General features: G+C 40.0%; 1 protein-coding gene across 7 annotated transcripts in view; it reads right to left on the bottom strand.

Annotated features, from left to right (window-relative positions):
* The window catches only part of HPS3 (HPS3 biogenesis of lysosomal organelles complex 2 subunit 1), a 44,453-nt gene extending 25,247 nt beyond the window's left edge, over positions 1 to 19,206 (bottom strand). For 2 of the 7 annotated variants that reach the window (XR_014262901.1, XM_082459527.1), the window contains exons 1-5: positions 18,857 to 19,206; positions 4,799 to 5,290; positions 4,077 to 4,248; positions 3,889 to 3,974; positions 634 to 826 (exon numbers count right to left, since the gene is read on the bottom strand). Coding sequence is in view for 5 of the 7 variants with exons in the window: in XM_082459527.1 (XP_082315653.1) it covers positions 634 to 826; positions 3,889 to 3,974; positions 4,077 to 4,248; positions 4,799 to 5,290; positions 18,857 to 19,073 (1,160 nt within the window). In the remaining 2 variants the exon portion in view is untranslated. The remainder of the gene's footprint in view (positions 1 to 633; positions 827 to 3,888; positions 3,975 to 4,076; positions 4,249 to 4,798; positions 5,291 to 18,856) is intronic. The other 5 variants (XM_082459526.1, XM_082459525.1, XR_014262902.1 and 2 more) reach the window with 4 other exon arrangements.
* Positions 19,207 to 19,709: the final 503 nt, after the last annotated feature.

The raw sequence follows: 19,709 nt of genomic DNA, 5'->3' as shown, positions 1-19,709 counted from the left end.
GAAATAAAACCATAAGCATCACTTACTGCTGAGATAAAAGGAAATGACATTAAAGCCCTGCTCAGGAACCCAGTTTACATGCCAGATTACTAGGGTAAGGCAACTCAGAAGACATCCACCACCAGTTAGCCACGTGACCTTGACCACCCCCAACCTCTGGATTCTTTCCCCATCTACACTACTCAGAGGGTAGAATCAGTTGGTCTTTCTGGCCTCTTGACAGTCCTACACCATTATCAATTAACTCAACTCATATGGAAAAGATAGGACAGCAGTGAAAAAAAATTAGGAAATCTAAAACAAAGTCTAAAGAGATGCCCTGACTGGCCCCACTGACTTTTCATTAGAATTCCCTACGAAAATCTTCCCTCATGAAGAACTTTATACTTCCTTAGAAAGATCCCCATCCAGTCTAAGAAAATAAAACAAAGGCAAAACCGGAATCTACATCTCTGACATTGAAAAGGCAGGTATGGGCCATTAAAAAAAGAACAAAAAAACCCCCAGATGTATATCATTAATTTACAGTGCTATACACCGGTGCACATAATTCTCATTTAAGGATTTAGAAAGCTCCTCAAGAATTTACAGAGAAATAAGTGACGCAAAAGCCAGCAAGTGACTGGAACATACCTCGTGATGACATGCAAAAATTGTGGTGTGAGCACCGCCTGCTGAGACTTCTCAGGATACTGGTAGACTGACATTAATTCAACAGATTTGACAACCATGTACAGATAGCCCACATGAGGTAATGAGAAAAAACAAAAGAGGCTCAGCAACTCTTTTTCCTGAGATGAATTTTTTCTCTCAGAAGTAAGAGACCCTGCATGAAAAAAACAAACAAAAAAACAAACCAACCATGAAACCAGTAAATAAAGGGAACCAATATTTTGACTTTTCTATGCAAAAAAGTCTATCAATGGAGAACCAAAGAGTTGCTTAGGGGAAGTTGCTCTTTATATAAGAATGCCAGTAAAAAAAGAAAAAGGAGCGATATAATATCACCATTTGAAACCCCTAATAAATTAACAGATCTAGGTGATCACCATCAATGGTTGTTAACCATTGATTAACCAATGGTTGTTAACAAAAAGAGCCAACCTAATACTATGTACCTTCCAAGAGAACTCAACACTACTTGTGTTACCAAAAAAAAAAAATCATGATCATCACCATCATCTGATCAAGCCTGTCTAGAACACCATCAATAGAAATATAATGTGAGTTATATATGTAATTTGAAGTTTTCTAGTAATCACTTTTTAAAAAATAAAAAGCAGGCCAAGTTTTAAAAATATATTGTATTAATCCAACACATCCAAAATATTATCATTCCAATAAGCAATCAATAAAAAATTGAGATATTTTACATTCTTTTTTGTTGTACTAAGTCTTTAAGACCTAGTGTTAATTTTACATTTACAGCATATCTTAATTTAGACTAGTCACAATTCAAAGTGCTCAATTGCAACATGTGACTAATGGCTACCGTACTGAACAATGCAGTTTTAGATCAGAGGGAAATACAGGGGACACAGGAACATGTTAAATGACACTGTGGGGAGTCAATCAGCAAAATCCAGATTGTGGGAAATTCTGCAGTAATAGTCCAGTTTCTTGCTAACTAAATTGCAAAGAAAAAAGAGAGGGGAAGGCAGAGCCTACATATTAAAAGGGACGTAGAAGACATCGGAACCAATTGCAACGTATGAACCTTACTTGGAATCTGATTCAAACGAGTAAATTGCAGAAAAAAATTTTTTAGACCATCAGGGAAATTTGAACAACTGACGGGTATTTGATGATATCAAGCCATTTTTTTAAAATGTGAAATTACATTTGGGGTTTGTTTAAATAAAAGAATCCTTTTCTTTTAGAAACACATGCTGAAATATTTAGAGATGAAAAAGTATAAACTCTTGGATTTGCATAAAAATAATCTGGCATGGGGTGGGGTGTGGTTATGAGGCTACACTTTTGAAGCTGTGTGATGGGTACATAGGGGTCACTGTACTATTTTCTCTACATCTGTATGCTTGAAATTTTTCATAATCAAAGTGTTTAAAAAAAACATATAGCTCTGATTGATACCCTTCAAGGACACCCATCAATAACAGAAGAAAGTTCAATTACGGCACTTTCCACAATTGGCCCAAAGCAACTGATCCAGTTTCTACTTCCTCTTCTTTCCTACACACATTTGTGCTCTAGTTAGACAGAGCTGCTTGCTAATCTCCAAACACACATGGTGGTTTTACACCTTGCACGTGTTGCTTCCCTTTACGTAATACCTTACCAAAATGGCCAACTTCTAAAAATTTTACTCATCCATCAGGGCCCAGCTCATATGTGTACTACCCATCCCCTCATTTGTCCACTAAGTAAACATCCATCAGACACCTCAGACACCTACTACGTGCCACTCTTCCAGGTTCTGGGTATACCACAGTGCACAAGACAAAGTAACTGCATTCATTCTAGTGAGGGGGAGTGGGGTGGAGAATGAACAAACTCTGCAGTATGTGGAGAGGGGACAGTTTATATAGAGAAGTCAGAGAAGTCCTCTGTGGCGAGGTGATACTTGAGCTGTGAACTGAAGAACTGGAAGACACCAAGTAACGCAAGCTCTGAGGGAGGTTCCTTCTGAGCACTGGAAGAGTAAATTAACAGGTCTTAGATAAGAGTGTGCTCGGTGTATCTGAGGAACAGAGAAAAGCCACATGGATGGAGAATTGTAAGAGGGTGAGTGGGACAAGAAGAGCTCCGAGTCAGGGTCATGGAGGCCATGAAAAGGATCTGGGCTTTTGTTCCAGGTGCTGCGGGAAACCCCTGGATAAAGAGCTAACCCTCTAAGGTGGCTGTGTGCCCTCTGGTCTCCTGCCTCGTGTTACATCTCCCTCTCCCTTGCTTCTCTCAGTTCCGCAAGCAAAGATTCTCCCTCGGCCACAAGGCCTTCACTGCTTCCTCTGTACCAACCCTATCCTCAAATCAGCCCCTATGCAGATCCTCTTTCTCAGGAAGCCTTCCCTGACCCCAGGAGGAGGTCAGGATCTTTGGTTACACACTCTCGAGGCAGGGTTCCTCTCTCACAGAGCACTCAGGTCAGGGTGTAATTGTGTACTCCTTCCCGTGATCATTCCATTCATGTCTGCCTCCCCCCGCGAGACAACAGGCTCCCTGAGTACAAGTACTTTGCCTACTTTTGCTCATGATTGGTTCCCTAGTATTCAGCACAATACCCGACATAGTAGGTACTCAGTAAATGTTTACTAAAAGAAAGAAAAAAATAATGAAGGTTATAAACACATTTAATCAGAAAAATATTCATATCTTTCCCTAGGCAACTCCTAAAGATATTAAGCAGGCCAGGACTAAGTACGAAACTTAATAGTGATTCTTAATCTCGGTTGCCCATCATATTGCTGGGGAGGTTTTAAAAAATACTGATGCCCAGGCTGCATAGCTGACCAATTAAGTCAGAATCTCCAACACGTAAAGACTGGGCAACAGTATCTTGAAAAGCATCCAAGTAAGGCCAATGTGCAGTAAGGTTGAAAACCACCGCTCTAAATGGATTTCCATTCAGTCCACATTCTCCCACCTGGCTCACAAGGCCATCATAAGCAGCTCTGGCAAATGACCCAGCTGGACCCAGATGAACCTCAGCTATAACAGGGCTTCCATTTCCCTTTTGGGACCTAGTGACCATTTCAAAAAGGGAAATAGGTTCTGCCAGTCACGTCCTCTCCATGGCTTCTCCTAGCAGTCACAACTTCCCTTTCTAGCACTCACTGTTATTTGCTAAGGAACCTGCCCAAGGCCACAGGGAGCCTCAGTAGAAGAACCTAATCTATTTCTCACACCGGGCTCCCCTCCCGTACTTACCTGTTTGGTAAATGGGTAGCAGCTGAAGTGAATGCAACTTGATGTCATCCGACAAGACATAGGATGAAATATCAGGAGCAAAACGTCTGTGAGTTTAAAGAGAGAGTGGGGGGGAGAGATCTAATTTCCATGTACTTTAAGTAGGTAAATATATATTAAATGCTGGTGAATAAAAAGCTTTCTAATACCTGTAGAGCAGGTGCTGAACGTGGAAATATTTTATTTTTTCATCAGCTAATCCTGTTGACTCCAGCGTAACAGATACTCCAGACTGTTGGCTTTTTTCACCAAGAAGTTCCATGGGCTTTTGGCAGATAACAAAATCATCTGACTCAAGCTGCAAAGTTTCATTACTGATGTCTTAAAAAATAAAATTGAAGAAAATTATTTAATAACTCCAAGTACCCCTCCAATGCAAATTAGATTTCACAATATCCCCCCACCAATTAAACAGACATAGTAATAATTGAGGCACACACATCTCACATATTTATAAAGCACTATGATTCTGAAAAGTCTCAGCACTTGCTCATTTATCCCTCACAACTGATAAAGTACAGTGGGATATTATCATCATCCCCATTTTACACATGAGGAAATTGAAACTCAGAGATGGTATTCCTAACCCAAGGTCATTCAGCTAGTAAATATGAGGGCTGGGACTAGAAACGCCTCATCCAGCAGCAGCTGTTTCATTATTTCTCATGACAAATATATGTTGAAACACATTTACATGCTACAGAATAAGATATGGGCAGCCAGATCATAAATCCAAATCCCATGTATTAGGAACAACTACATCATAAATAATGTGGCTTGCAATATACATACTAGAGCCTTGCAGAGATTGCCAGAAATAAGGGTTTTCTCTGCACCCAAAACAGGAAAGTAAGCTAAATTCATTATTTACCTTCCGACAGTTTCACTGGATTGTTGGTCTTACGTGGATGGTGGTTAACACCCTCTCCATTTTTGGGGTCTGACTCCAGTTTTAGGATTAAAACTTCTAAGTCTGACATGACAGCGACATATCCAATACAAAAAGAAATTTCAACAGGGGTGATATTATCTATATGGATAATTAAAGAACGTTCAAAGTCCAATATTGAGAATTCTTCATTAATGATCTGATACTTCAAACTAAATAAAACTAACTTATTTGTGCAGCCAACAAGAAGGTCTCCTTTCACAGGGCAACAGGAAATGCACAGGGGAGCCTCAGAAAGCGGCATTTCCACAATAGACATCTGGTCTCTGAAGGTTTCACTGAAGGGTGCCTCCACGTCATGTCCGACCATTCGGATACACACTCGGGAGTTTTCAGTCCTTTTACTTCTCCAGTTCACATAAGCACGTAGAAACGTAGCTTTGTTTTTCTCTTCAATTGCTACCAAATAGTCTCCTGAGAAAGAAAAAAGATTATCCTTAGAATTTGTAATTAGAAACCACCACTTACCTGGCACCATGAAAAGGAACTATAACTGAATCTAATGTGAATGTTTGAATTAAAGATTGACTAGAACGAAACCCTAAGTAGCAGGATCTTAGGTGTATTTTTAACTAACAGACATTTAGATTCTGAAATACAATTTCCCCCCATTTTAATGTCTTAAGATAATCCATTAATTATTCATGAAGTTTACAGAGAAATTCTACGATTTATTCCTATGATAGCTCTAAGTGTTATTGTAGCTCTGAATCTACAGCTCTAACAAAGTTCTCCCGACATAAAGAGTTTCGTATTAGTGTGATGTTAAAATTAGGTATAAATTCAGGAACTCTGAAGAGGTTAGCAGAACTTATACTACAACCCTTCCCCTTCCCACAAAAGTCATATCTTCATGTCAACTCTGAGAAATAGGATAAAGCCATACATATTAAATAAAATTTCAATCCAAGTTAATTTTCCCTTCATTGTTGATTTTCTTAGATTTTTTTAAATTACAAAGTAATTTTGGAATTACTCTTTGTCGTGAGAAGTCAAAGTGATAAAGAGGTGCAAAATGAAAAGCATAATGATCTCTCCCCGGCAGTCCGATCCATGAGGAGACAATGTTAACACACATAGCCTAAACCCGTGTCCTTCTAAACCTTTCTTTCATATAAACCTAGATCATAGAGTGGCAGTTGGTCGTTTTTGTTTTTACCAAAATGGAATCACACTAAATATATTTAATAATCTGCAACTTTAAAAAATTACCAATGTGTTACCAAAAGATTACCAAATATCTTTCCCTCCAGGTTAGATACATGGGTATCTAACATCCTTTTCAATATCTGCAAAATATCCTGTATGTACATGTGCCATAATTTATTCAACAATTCCCCTACTGAGATACTACATTCAAGTATTTCCAGGTTTTTTTTGCTACTATACTTTATACTGTAATAAATAGGCCTATACCTATATATTTATTTAGTGGGGGGTAAGTTTCAATGGCATAGATTCTCAAAAGTAAGACTATTAGGTCAAAGGGCGGGTACATTTTTAATTTTAACACATATTGCCAGATTACAATCACAATTATGTAATAGAGATTCATGTTGTCACCAGCGCTGTTTAAACAGGCCTATTTCCCCACATCTTCACTAGGACTGACTCCATGTGATAGGGGAAACATGGACTCTAATGGTTATTATAATTTATATTTTCCAGACCACTTATAAAGCTGGCCATCTTATCCTATGTTTATTCAGCCATGTATAATTTCTCTTCTGCAAGTTATCTACTATTTTATTAGGTTGATTTTTCTTATCGAAGAAGAGCAGCAGCTCTCTGGGTAAAAGTGATAATTAATCCTTCATTGGCCATCAATAGCAAATCATTTTTGATAGTCTATAGTTTGACTTTTGACTTTGTTATGGTTTGACTTTGTATGGCATCCTTTACAATATGTAACCAGCTATGTATCTTTTCCTTCTTGGCTTCTGTGTTTCCTAACTTGCTTAAACAGTCTCTTATGTCCTCCAGTTACATAAACACACACTTACGTATTCTATTTTAGTGGTTTTTTTATTTTTTTATTTTTTTTATTTTTATTTTTTGGCTGCATTGGGTCTTCGTTGCTGCGTGAGGGCTTTCTCTAGTTGCAGCAAGCAGGGGCTACTCTTCATTGCGGTGCACGGGCTTCTCATTGTGGTAGCTTCTCTTGTTGTGGAGCATGGGCTCTAGGCATGCAAGCTTCCGTGGTTGTGGCACGCAGGCTCAGCAGTTGTGGCTCACGGGCTCTAGAGCACAGGCTCAGTAGTTGTGGTGCATGGGCTTGGTTGCTCCACAGCATGTGGGATCTTCCTGGACCAGGGATCGAACCCGGGTCCCCTGCATTGGAGGGCGGATTCTTAACCCTGCGCCACCAGGGAAGTCCTCATTTAAATTTTTAATCTTTAGAACTTTGTGGGTCAGAGGGGATAAGTCAGTGTTATTCTAAAAAGAAAACTTACTATATGCTAAACATTATTAGGTAAACAAGCCCTTTTCCAATGAACTGAAACTGAAATGCTGCTGTTAGCACACGAACTTCCCATGTACAGATGCAGCAAGCAAGCGGGGGCAGCCCCTTTCTGCAAACACCAAGTGGGCTGGCCAAGCCCCTCCTCCTCCAGAATGAACCAGCCTTCAACAGAAGCAAACCTTCTCCTGTGCTGGTTCCTTTGATGTCACAGAGGTGGAGCCTGTACCTGTTCTCTCCCCGGAGATCTTGGTGGAATGCCTAAATATACCCTGCAGGCCCCATACATTTGCTCACTCTGTTCCAGAGAAGAAGTTTAATGGAGTTGGGGGCAAAAGATGCCTTGTGGCCTCCATCTTCCTTGAATTCCCTCAGTAAATACATTAAACAAAAATTTTTATTGTGGTAAAATATACATAAAACTTACCATTTTCACCATTTTTAAGTGTACAATTCAATGACATTAAGTATATTCACACTGTTATGCAGCCATTACCACCATCTCCAAAACTTTTTCATCTTCCCCAAAACTCTGAATCCATTAAACAATAACTCCCCATTCCTACCCTCTGTACATGGCTTTTATTACTTACATAATACAGTATAGCATCAATGCTGAACAGCATGATTACATGCAATACATAAATATGAACTATTTGTACACATCTGCAGATTTAACTCAGAACTAAGGTACATAAAATTGAAAGCAAAACTAAGTGCGTTAAGAATAAAAGTGAGGGGGTGGAGTCAAGATGGCGGACTAGGAGGACTTGGAATTCGCGTCTCCACACGACCAAGGCACCTACCTGGCACTGGTGGGGGATCATGGACACCTAAGGGGACAGGAGGAACCACCAGTGATGGGGTCCTGAGCCTAGGCCCCGCCCCATGCTAAAACGTCACCCCCGCCAACTGCCTAGGTCCCGCCCCACCCTAAACCCTGCCACTGCCTAAGTTCCACCCCTGCCTAAACTCCGCCCCCATAGCCAAGGCTTTTTTTTTCTTCTTTACTCTTTTACATTGGGGTTCTGTTTTACCTTGCTGATTCATTTATATTTTTATTTTTCCTAATAAATCTTTTATTTTTCTAATTTTATTTTATTCTTTATGCTTTGTTATTGTTCTCTACTTTTGGCTTGTTCCCCCCCTTCCCCTTTTTTTTCTTTTTTCTGTTTTGGTTTTATTTTACCTTGTTACAGTTGTTTCAATTGTATTTTTATTTTTCCTAATCTATTTTTTATCTTTCTAATTTTATTTTGTTTTTTATTCTTTGATATTGTACTGCTCCTTTTTTTCTTTTTCTTTTTTTTTTTTTTTTGCCACAACACAAAGCTTGTGGGATTTGGTTCCCAGACCTGAGGTTGGGCCCAAGCTCCTGTGGTGGGAGCTCTGAGTCCGAAACGCTGGGCTAACAGAAAACCTCAGACCCCAGCGAATATCAATCAGAGTGAGGCCTCCCAGAGGTCCTAATCTCAGCACCAAGACCCAGCTCTGTCCAACTCCCTGCAAACTCCAGTGCTGGACGCCTCAGGCCAAACAACCAGTAAGACAGGAATACAGCCCCACCCATCAAAAAAAAAATGAAATGACAAAAAAATATGTTACAGATGAAAGCACAAGGTAAAAACCTATAAGACCAAATAAATGAAGATGAAATAGGCAACCTACCTGAAAAAGAATTCACAGTAGTGATAGTAAAGATGATCCAAAATCTCAAAAACAGAATGGAGAAAACAGAAGAAACATTAAACAAGGATCTAGAAGAACTAAGGAGCAAATAAACAGTGATGAACAACACAATAAGTGAAATTAAAAATACTCTAGAAGGAATCAATAGCAGAATAACTGAGGCAGAAGAATGGATAAGTGAGCTGGAAGATAAAATGGTGGAAATAACTGCCAGGGAACAGAATAAAGAAAAAATAATGAAAAGAATTGAGGACAGTCTCAGAGACCTCTGGGACAACATTAAACACAGCAACATTCAAATTACAGGGGTCCCAGAAAAAGGAAGAGAAAAAGAAAGGGACTGAGAAAATATTTGAAGAGCTTATAGTTGAAAACTTCCCTAACCTGGGAAAGGAAATAGTCAATCAAGTCCAGGAAGCACGGAGAGTCCCATACAGGATAAACCCTAAGAGAAACATGTCGAGACACATATTAATCAAACTATCAAAAATTAAATACAAAGAAAAAATATTAAAAGCAGGAAGGGAAAAAAAACACATAACATACAAGGGAATCCCCATAAGGTTAACAGCTGATCTTTCAGCAGAAACTCTGTAAGCCAGAAGGGAGTGGCAGGACATATTTAAAGTGATGAAAGGGAAAAACCTACAACCAAGATTACTCTACCCAGCAAGGATCTCATTCAGATTCCACAGGGAAATTAAAACCTTTACAGACAAGTAAAACCTAAAAGAATTCAGCACCACCAAAGCAGCTTTACAACAAATGCTAAAGGAACTTCTCTAAGTGTGAAACACAAGAGAAGAAAAGGACCTACAAAAACAAACCCAAAATAATTAAGAAAGTAGTAATAGGAAAAAACATATCAATAATTACCTTAAATGTAAATGGATTAAATACTCCAACCAAAAGACACAGACTGCCTGAATGGATACAAAAACAAGACCCATATATATGCTGTCTGCAAGAGACCCACTTCAGACCTAGGGACACATACAGACTGAAAGTGAGGGGATGGAAAAAGATATTCCATGCAAATGGAAATCAAAAGAAAGCTGGAGTAGCAATTCTCATATCAGACAAAATAGACTTTAAACTAAAGACTATTACAAGAGACAAAGAAGGATACTACATAATGATCAAGGGATCAATCCAAGAAGAAGATATAACAATGGTAAATATGCACCCAACATAGGAGCACCTCAATACATAAGGCAAATGTTAACAGCCATAAGAGGGGAAATCAACACTAACACAATAATAGTATGGGATTTTTAACACCCCACTTTCACCAATGGACAAATCACCCAAAATGAAAATAAATAAGGAAACACAAGCTTTAAATGATACATTAAACAAGATGGATTTAATTGATATTTATAGAACATTCCATCCAAAAACAACAGAATACACTTTCTTCTCAAGGGTTCATGGAATATTCTCCAGGGTAGACCATATTGTGGGTCACAAATCAAGCCTTGGTAAATTTTAAAAAATTGAAATTGTATCAAGTATCTTTTCCGACCACAATGCTAAGAGACTAGATATCAATTACAGGAAAAAATCTGTAAAAAATACAAATACATGGAGGCTGAACAATACGCTACTAAATAACCAAGAGATCACTGAAGAAATCAAAGAGGAAATCAAAAAATACCAAGAAACAAATAACAATGAAAACACGATGACCCAAAACCAAAGGGATGCAGCAAAAGCAGTTCTAAGAGGGAAGTTTATAGCAATGCAATCTTACCTCAAGAAACAAGAAAAATCTTAAATCAACAACCTAACCTTACACCTAAATCAATTAGAGAAAGAAGGATAAAAAAACCCCAAAGGTAGCAGAAAGAAAGAAATCATAAAGATCGGATCAGAAATAAATGAAAAAGAAATGAAGGCAACAATAGCAAAGATCAATAAAACTAAAAGCTGGTTCTTTGATAAGATAAACAAAATTGATAAACCATTAGCCAGACTCATCAAGAAAAAAAGGGAGAAGACTCAAATCAACAAAATTACAAATGAAAAAGGAGAAGTAACAACTGACACTGCAGAAATACAAAGGATCATGAGAGATTACTACAAGTAACTATATACCAATAAAAGGGACAACCTGGAAGAAATGGACAAATTCTTAGAAAAGTACAACCTTCTGAGACTGAACCAGGAAGAAATAGAAAATATAAACGGACTAATCACAAGCACTGAAATTGAAACTGTGATCAATAATCTTCCAAAACACAAAAACCCATGACCAGATGGCTTCACAGGTGAATTCTATCAAACATTTAGAGAAGAGGTAACAACTATCCTTCTCAAACCCTTCCAAATATAGCAGAGGGGAGAACACTCCCAAACTCATTCTATGAGGCCACCATCACCCTGATACCAAAACCTGACAGAGGTGTCACAAAAAAAGAAAACTACAGCCCAATATCACTGATGAACATAGATGCAAAAATCCTCAACAAAATACTAGCAAACAGAATCCAACAGCACATTAAAAGGATCATACACCATGATCAAGTGGGGTTTATCCCAGGAATGCAAGGATTCTTCAATATATGCAAATCAATCAATGTGATACACCATATTAACAAACTGAAAGATAAAAACCATATGATAATCTCAATAGATGCAGAAAAAGCTTCAGACAAAATTCAGCACCCATTTATGACAAAAACTCTCCAGAAAGTGGGCATAGAGGGGACCTACCTCAACATACTAAAGGCCATATATGACAAATCCACATCCAACATCACTCTCAATGGTGAAAAACTGAAACCATTTCCTCTAAGATCAGGAAGAAGAAAAGGTTGTGCAGTCTCACCACTATTATTAAACATAGTTTTGGAAGTTTTAGCCACAGCAATCAGAGAAGAAAAAGAAATAAAAGGAATCCAAATTGGAAAAGAAGAAGTAAAACTGTCACCGAAGATGACATGATACTATACATAGAGAATCCTAAAGATGCTACCAGAAAACTGCTAGACCTAATCAATGAATTTGGTAGAGTAGCAGGATACAAAATTAATGCACAGAAATCTCTTGCATTCCTATACACTAATGATGAAAAATCTGAAAGAGAAATTAAGGAAACACTCCCATTTACCATTGCAACAAAAAGAATAAAATACCTAGGAATAAACCTACCTAGGGAGACAAAACACCTGTATGGAGAAAACTATAAGACACTAATGAAGGAAATTAAAGATGATACAAACAGATGGAGAGATATACCATGTTCTTGGATTGGAAGAATCAACATTGTGAAATGACTATACTACCCAAGCAATCTACAGATTCAGTGCAATCCCTATCACACTACCAATGGAATTTTTCACAAAACTAGAGCAAAAACTTTCACAATTTGTATGGAAACACAAAAGACCCTGAATAGCCAAAGCAATCTTGAGAAAGAAAAACGGAGCTGGCGGAATCAGGCTCCCTGATTTCAGACTATACTACAAAGCTACAGTAATCAAGACAATATGGTACTGGCACAAAAACAGAAATATAGATCAATGGAACAGGGTAGAAAGCTCAGAGATAAACCCATGCACATACGGTCACCTTATCTTTGATAAAGGAGGCAAGAGTATACGATGGAGAAAAGACAGCCTCTTCAGTAAGTGGTGCTGGGAAAACTGGACAGCTACATGGAAAAGAATGAAATTAGAACACTCCCTAACACCATATACAAAAATAAACTCAAAATGGATTAAAGACCTAAACGTAAGGCCAGACACTATAAAACTCTTAGAGGAAAACATAGGTAGAACACTCGATGACATAAATCACAGCAAGATTCTTTTTTGACCCACCTCCTAGAGAAATGGAAATAAAAACAAAAATAAACTAATGGGACCTAATGAAACTTAAAAGCTTTTGCACAACAAAGGAAACCATAAATAAGATGAAAAGACAACCCTCAGGAATGGGAGAAAATCTTTGCAAAGGAAGCAACTGACAAAGGATTAATCTCCAAAATATACAAGCAGCTCATGCAGCTCAATATCAAAAAAAGAAACAACTCAATCCAAAAATGGGCAGAAGACCTAAATAGACATTTCTCCAAAGAAGATATACAGATTGCCAACAAACACATGAAAGGATGCTCAACATCACTAATCATTAGAGAAATGCAAATCAAAACTACAATGAGGGGGGACTTCCCTGGTGGTGCAGTGGTTAAGAATCTGCCTGCCAATGCAGGGTACATGGGTTCAATCCCTGGCCCAGGAAGATCCCACATGCTGCAGAGCAGCTAAGCCCGTGAGCCACAACTATCGAGCCTGCGCTCTGGAGCCGGCGAGCCACAACTACTGAGCCCACATGCCTAGAGCCCATGCTCCACAACAAGAGAAGCCACTGCAACGTAGAGTAGCCCCTGCTCGCAGCAACTAGAGAAAGCTCACGCACAGCAAGGAAGACCCACTGCAGCCAAACATAAATAAATAAAATAAATCAATTTATTAAAAAAGAAAAAAAACTACAATGAGGTATCACCTCACACTGGTTAGAATGGCCATCATCAAAAAATCTACAAACAATAAATGCTGGAGAGGGTGTGGCAAAAAGGGAACGTAAATTGGTTGGGAATGTAAATTGATTCAGTCACTATGGAGAACAGTATGGAGGTTCCTTAAAAAACTAAAAATAGAACTACCATATGACCCAGCAATCCCACTACTGGGCATATACCCTGAGAAAACTACAATTCAAAAACAGTCATGTACCACAATGTTCACTGCAGCACTATATACAATAGCCAGGACATGGAAGCAACCTAAGTGTCCATCAACAGATGAATGGATAAAGAAGATGTGGCACATGTATACAATGGAATATTATTCAGCCATAAAAAGAAACAAAATTGAGTTATTTGTAGTGAGGTGGCTGGATCTAGAGTCTGTCATATAGAGTGAAGTAAGTCAGAAAGAGAAAAACAAATACCATATGCTAACACATATATATGGAATCTAAAAAAAATGGTTCTGATGAACCTAGGGGCAGGACAGGAATAAAGACACAGAGGTAGAGAATGGACTTGAGGACATGGGGAGGGGGAAGGGTAAGCTGGGACGAAGTGAGAGAGTAGCACTGACATATACACACTACCAAATGTAAAATAGATAGCTAGTGCGAAGCAGCTGCATAGCACAGGGAGATTACCTCGGTGCTTTGTGACCACTTAGAGGGGTGGGATAGGGAGGGTGGGAGGGAGACGCAAAAGGGTTATATGTATGCATATAGCTGATCCACTTTGTTATACAGCAGAAGCTAACACAGCATTGTAAAGCAATTATACTCCAATAACGATGTTAAAAAAAAAAAGAATAAAACAGAAAACTAGGACTGAACACTGCAATAAATCAGAAGTAGTGCCTCGAGTACACAGACTCTGACAACCAGCATTCCACTTTGTCTCTCTGAATTCATAAATTGAATCATACAATATTCGTCTTTTTGTGTCAGGCTTATTTCACTTAGCAAAATGTCTTCAAGTTTCATTTGTGTTGTGGCTTGTGTCTGAATTTCATCCCTTTTTAAGGCTGTATGGATATCGTACATTTTATTTATCTGTCAATGAACATTTGGGCTGCTTCCACCTCTTGGCTCTAGTGAAAAATGCTATGAACACTGGTGTACAAATATCTGCACAAGCCCCTGCTTTCAATTATTCTGTGTATATACCCGGAAGTGAAACTGCTGGATCATATGGTAATTCTATGAATTTTTTGAGGAACCATCATACTGTTTTCTACAGCAGCTCTATCACTTTACACTCCTACCACCAATGCACAAGGGTTCCAATTTCTCCACATCCTCATCAACACTTGTTATTTTCTATTTGTTTTGATAATGGCCAACCTAATGGGTATGAAGTGGTATCTCATTGTGGTTTTGATTTGCATTTCCATGATGATTAGTGATGCTGAGCATCTTTTCATGTGCTGGTTGGCCACCTGGAGAAATGTCTATTCAAATCCTTGGCCCACTTTTTTAAAGTTTTTTTTTTTTTTTTTAATTAATTAATTAATTTATTTATTTATGGCTGCATTGGGTCTTCGTTTCTGTGCGAGGGCTTTCTCTAGTTGTGGCAAGCGGGGGCCACTCTTCATTGCGGTGCGCGGGCCTCTCACTATCGCGGCCTCTCTTGTTGCGGAGCACAGGCTCCAGACGCGCAGGCTCAGTAGTTGTGGCTCACGGGCCTAGTTGCTCCGCGGCATGTGGGATCTTCCCAGACCAGGGCTCGAACCCGTGTCCCCTGCATTGGCAGACAGATTCTCAACCACTGCGCCACCAGGGAAGCCCTCCTTGGCCCACTTTTGAATTGGGTTGTTTTGCTGTTGAGTTATAGGAGTTCTTTATATATTCTGAATATTAATCCCTTATCGGGTATTTGCTTTGCAAATATTTTCTCCCATTCTGTGGATTGCCTTTTCAATCTGTTGATAGTGTCCTTTGATGCACAAAACTTTTTAATTTTGATGACATCCAATTTTTCTATTTTTTCTCTTGTCAGTGTCATATTCAAGTTACTAAATGAATTTTAAAACTAAGAATATTTGTTTAGTTATAATAAAAGCTTTTTATCGTATGTCTATAAATATATGCTTATTTCATTGGTAAAGTCTATATATCAACTGTTTTATATATAATTTGCAAACTATAGATAGTGCCTATCCTGTCTTGTATTAATATGTTTGCAAATTAATAACTTGTTTTATAAATGATGAACTAGAACTTGCTGTGTCTACCTGGTAAGCCTTTTGAACAGAGCTTTAGAGTTCTCTCAGTTAATCCTCACAACTCTTCAAGACATTATCCCCTTCTCCATTTTATAGATCAGGAATCTGAGACTCAGATAAGCTGAGTAACCTGCCTAAGGCAACACAGCCAACAAACAGATGGCACTGGGGTTTAAACCTCGATCTGGTTGGCTCAAAAGCCAACGTTCATTCCACGCTGTCTCTCAAAATGTTCGAAAGGAGATATAAGTCTAGAGGATTCTGTGGAGGTTATAGCCCTTTATAAGAGAAAGGAATTAAACTTTTTAAGGTATTATGTGCCCAAGGCTTTATTTTTCTTATTTTACAACAGCCTGTCTTCATTAAGTAAATTAAGAAATCATTCTTATATTTATCCTTAAGCTGAGAGTCACTGATTTTTTTAAAAAATAAGTAAATTTTTCCTTTTATGCGGCAAGATCATAAACCTGGTTAACACTAATACCAGATTAAGGAAAAGGCTGCACTCCTATGAAAAAATGGATAACAGAAGGCAGAAATAACATACAATGTATGAAAATATGTTTTATGACTTTAAAAAATTGAGGGAGGGTAGGGCTTGGGGGGAGATAATAGACATTCTAGGGCTCTTTAATGCACTTGTGCTAAAGGACAGGCAATGAGGGCCATGAGGTCTTGTCCTCTCTGCCTCACCACCTCCAGACACCCCATAAGCAAGTGTCCAGCACCAGGGCTCCCCACACAGCACTCAACCCTGGCCACCAGGTCTTTCTCCCTCGAGAGCGAGTTCTCACATCTCCTCTTCCTCCCTTCGCACACAAAACCTATATTAAATTTCCATTACTGATGATGATATTTAGGGCCCATCCTTCAAAATTTCTACCTACATTCTAATACCCCCAAACTTTATGAAAGAAGACTGGCATCCTGATAATTAGAAATGGAAAAAAAAAAAAACTGAAAATGTTTTCTGTTTGGATAAGAGAACTGCAAAGCATTTACAGTAAATATAAATCCCTGATCTAAGATTCACTTTGTTTTTGACAGGGTGGGGGGTGGAGGAGACCCTGGGCTTAGAGCAGGAATCCCCATGTCCACGTTACTGTGAGTGAAAGGACAGAGACCAAAAAGAAAAAGCTGAGAAGTGTAAGACGAGTTATCTGGATATCAGCATAGCTAGGAGTCCGCTTCCTGTGGATTGATAGAAGCTGTACCCAGGCATTAAGTTCAAGCTGAAAGTTACCCTTGAGCTATCTGACATGCTAATGCCATACCACAGGACTCCTGAAGTTTTTTAAGACAGCCAACTGAATTACAAAAATATCTTTGTTTTTCAAGGCTTCAGTACCATACTACTCACTGCCTACAGGAGCCAGTAAGGCTCTAGGTCAGTGATTCTCAATCCTGACTAAACACCAGACTCACCCAATGCTGGGCCACACCGAAGTGCAAAACTGACACTTTCTCTGAGGTTGTGGTTCAGGAATTGGGTTTTTTAAAATTCCCCCAGGTGATTCTTATACACAAGTAGCGGAATCAAAGGATTCCCCAGAATCACCACTACTGACAGGCAAGAAAGCTAGAGGTTTACATAATGCCTGCTACTTCCAATTCTAGATTAAATGTCCATTTGGAAGACAAATGGTACAAATCATGTAAACAGTGTCTGTCTGTCTCTCCCTCACGAGCAGACACACACATACTAATGTTGAAACTGGTGAGTTTGCCACTCAGCAGAGCTTTGAAGATGAGAACTCCTAGGTCTAAAAAGGAGGTGGGATGGGGAAAACTACTAATACTGTGAAATGATTAGGAGAATAATATCATAAAAAATACCAAAATCAGAATCTTCTGCTGAAAGAGAACTTACAGATCTAATAAGTGGTTTTCAAACTGTTCTATGGGCCTGCAGGCCCCTATTGATGTCTTCACTAATCAAAAAGAAAAAATAATAACAGTATAGTAAGTTGCTCATAAAGAAAGACATCCAGTGTTTGGAGCTAAGTGTTTCTCCTATTATCAGTATGAATAACGATGACGGTAAACAGTAGGGCTTTTCATTTTTTTAAATATATATCTTTACTTGCCAAAATGAACAGTCAGATACTGTGTATGGTAGCCCCACAATTCTTTGCTGATCCACAAAATTCCAATGTCTGGAAATCACTGATCTAGCATTCAAATTACTTTTTTTTTTTTAAAACAGAAACTGAGACCCAAAAGTTTCTATAAACTCACACCTAATCAGTTGCAGACAGAGTAGCGATTAGGCAGAGATCTCCAATCCTCCAGGTTCATGTCCTCCACTTTATTAGTAAAGTACCTCAGCCAAAGGCTTTTCCACCCTAAATACTGCAATTTACACTTTTACACCCCTCTTGAAAAGCAGGATTCAAATTTTAAGTGTATTATCAGGCGGTTAAAAGAATCCTATGGGGAATTCTTCTGTAATCTGAAGAAGTACCTATTTTTAAATGTTGGATTTTTCTAAAATAGGGATACACCTACACAGTACCCCCTTGGCACTGCTTCACGTTTCTGGTGGAAAAAGAGTACTGGATGCTGTTACCCTGTTTGGGGAAAAAGGGGTCTAAGACCTGAGTTCTATTTAGACAGATTTAAAAATCAGCATGTAATGTGAGCTTTCAAAAATCGACAAGAAGTAGATAAAGGACTGGCCATGAGTTGGCGTAACTGTTGAAGATGGGAGTAACTGGGGGTTCAGAATACTATTCTCCCTACTTTTGTGTGTACTTGTTTTCTATACTAAAAGAAGTTTATTTGGTTTGAAGTGTCTGGGTTGAGTAGAATCCAGCCACCCAACCAAGGGACTTCCCGGCGAGGACGCCAGAAAAGCAGGAACAATCAGCGTCCCCCGCCCACCAAAGGCGGGCTCTAACCTGTGGTTGCCAGGACAACCGCACAGCGCACACCTTCCATCAGCCGCCAGACCAGGCAAGACTGTCCGGCAAGCACGAAGTACTTCCCCATCCAGAGCTATAGGCGTCGCTCGGTCCTCTACGAAGGAGGCCCCAATCCGGGGCCCAAGCGCCCCCTGACCCCACCGCTACTCACCGGCCTCACTGTAGGCCAGGCGCAGCACCCTGCCCAGCGTGGAAAAGGCACACCTCGGCTGGCACAGCTCCTGGCCGGCGACTGCGAACACCTCCACCTTGCAACCGGCCGCCACGAACAGCGCATCGCGTCCCCCGCCGCAGAAGCGCTCAGGCTCCAACTTGCAGGGCACCACCTGCTGCGACCCGAACGGGTGCAGATTGTACAATTGCACCATCGCAGCAACCTGCTGCGGGCCGCCCGGCGGTGCCCGCTCCCGCCAGCCCGCCCCGCGGGGTACCCGAAGACCCCCTCGCGGGACGCGGAGGCTGGACCACTTCCGCGAGCGATTGAGCTGAGCGGAGTCACGTGAGTGCCAGGAGGCCCGCTAGCGGCTCGGATTCTTAAAGAGACCGCTACCGGGCGAGGGTGGAGCCGGAGGAGAGGTCGCGCCCGCCCCGCCCGGCCACCGCCGCGCCCCGCGGGCCCTTAGTTCCTTGGCCTTGGACCAGGCCACTCAGTGCTGACCACGCCTCCGCGCCCAGGAGTTGCTGGGCACAGGGGTCACTGTGTCCTTCCCTTCGTCTTTTCACGTTACTGATTTGGGCCAGGCGAGATGTTTAGACCCTTGAGTACATTTAAACACTTGATCATCTGTTTCTTGTACCATTTTGTACTTGCTTCACCCTGTGAGCTTCTGGAGAACAGGGCTGCAAAAACCGAAGTGGAGGGACGTCCCTGGTGGTCCAGTGGGTAAGACTCCGTGCTCCCAATGCAGGGGGCCCGGGTTCCATCCCTGGTCAGGAACTAGATCCCACATGCATGCCACAACTAAGACCCAATGCACCGTACATAAATAAATATTAAAAACAAA

Source organism: Balaenoptera physalus (assembly GCF_965194825.1).
Source record: "Balaenoptera physalus genome assembly, chromosome: 4".
Classification (NCBI taxonomy): domain Eukaryota; kingdom Metazoa; phylum Chordata; class Mammalia; order Artiodactyla; family Balaenopteridae; genus Balaenoptera; species Balaenoptera physalus.
This window is presented reverse-complemented; position numbering and strand designations above follow the sequence as displayed.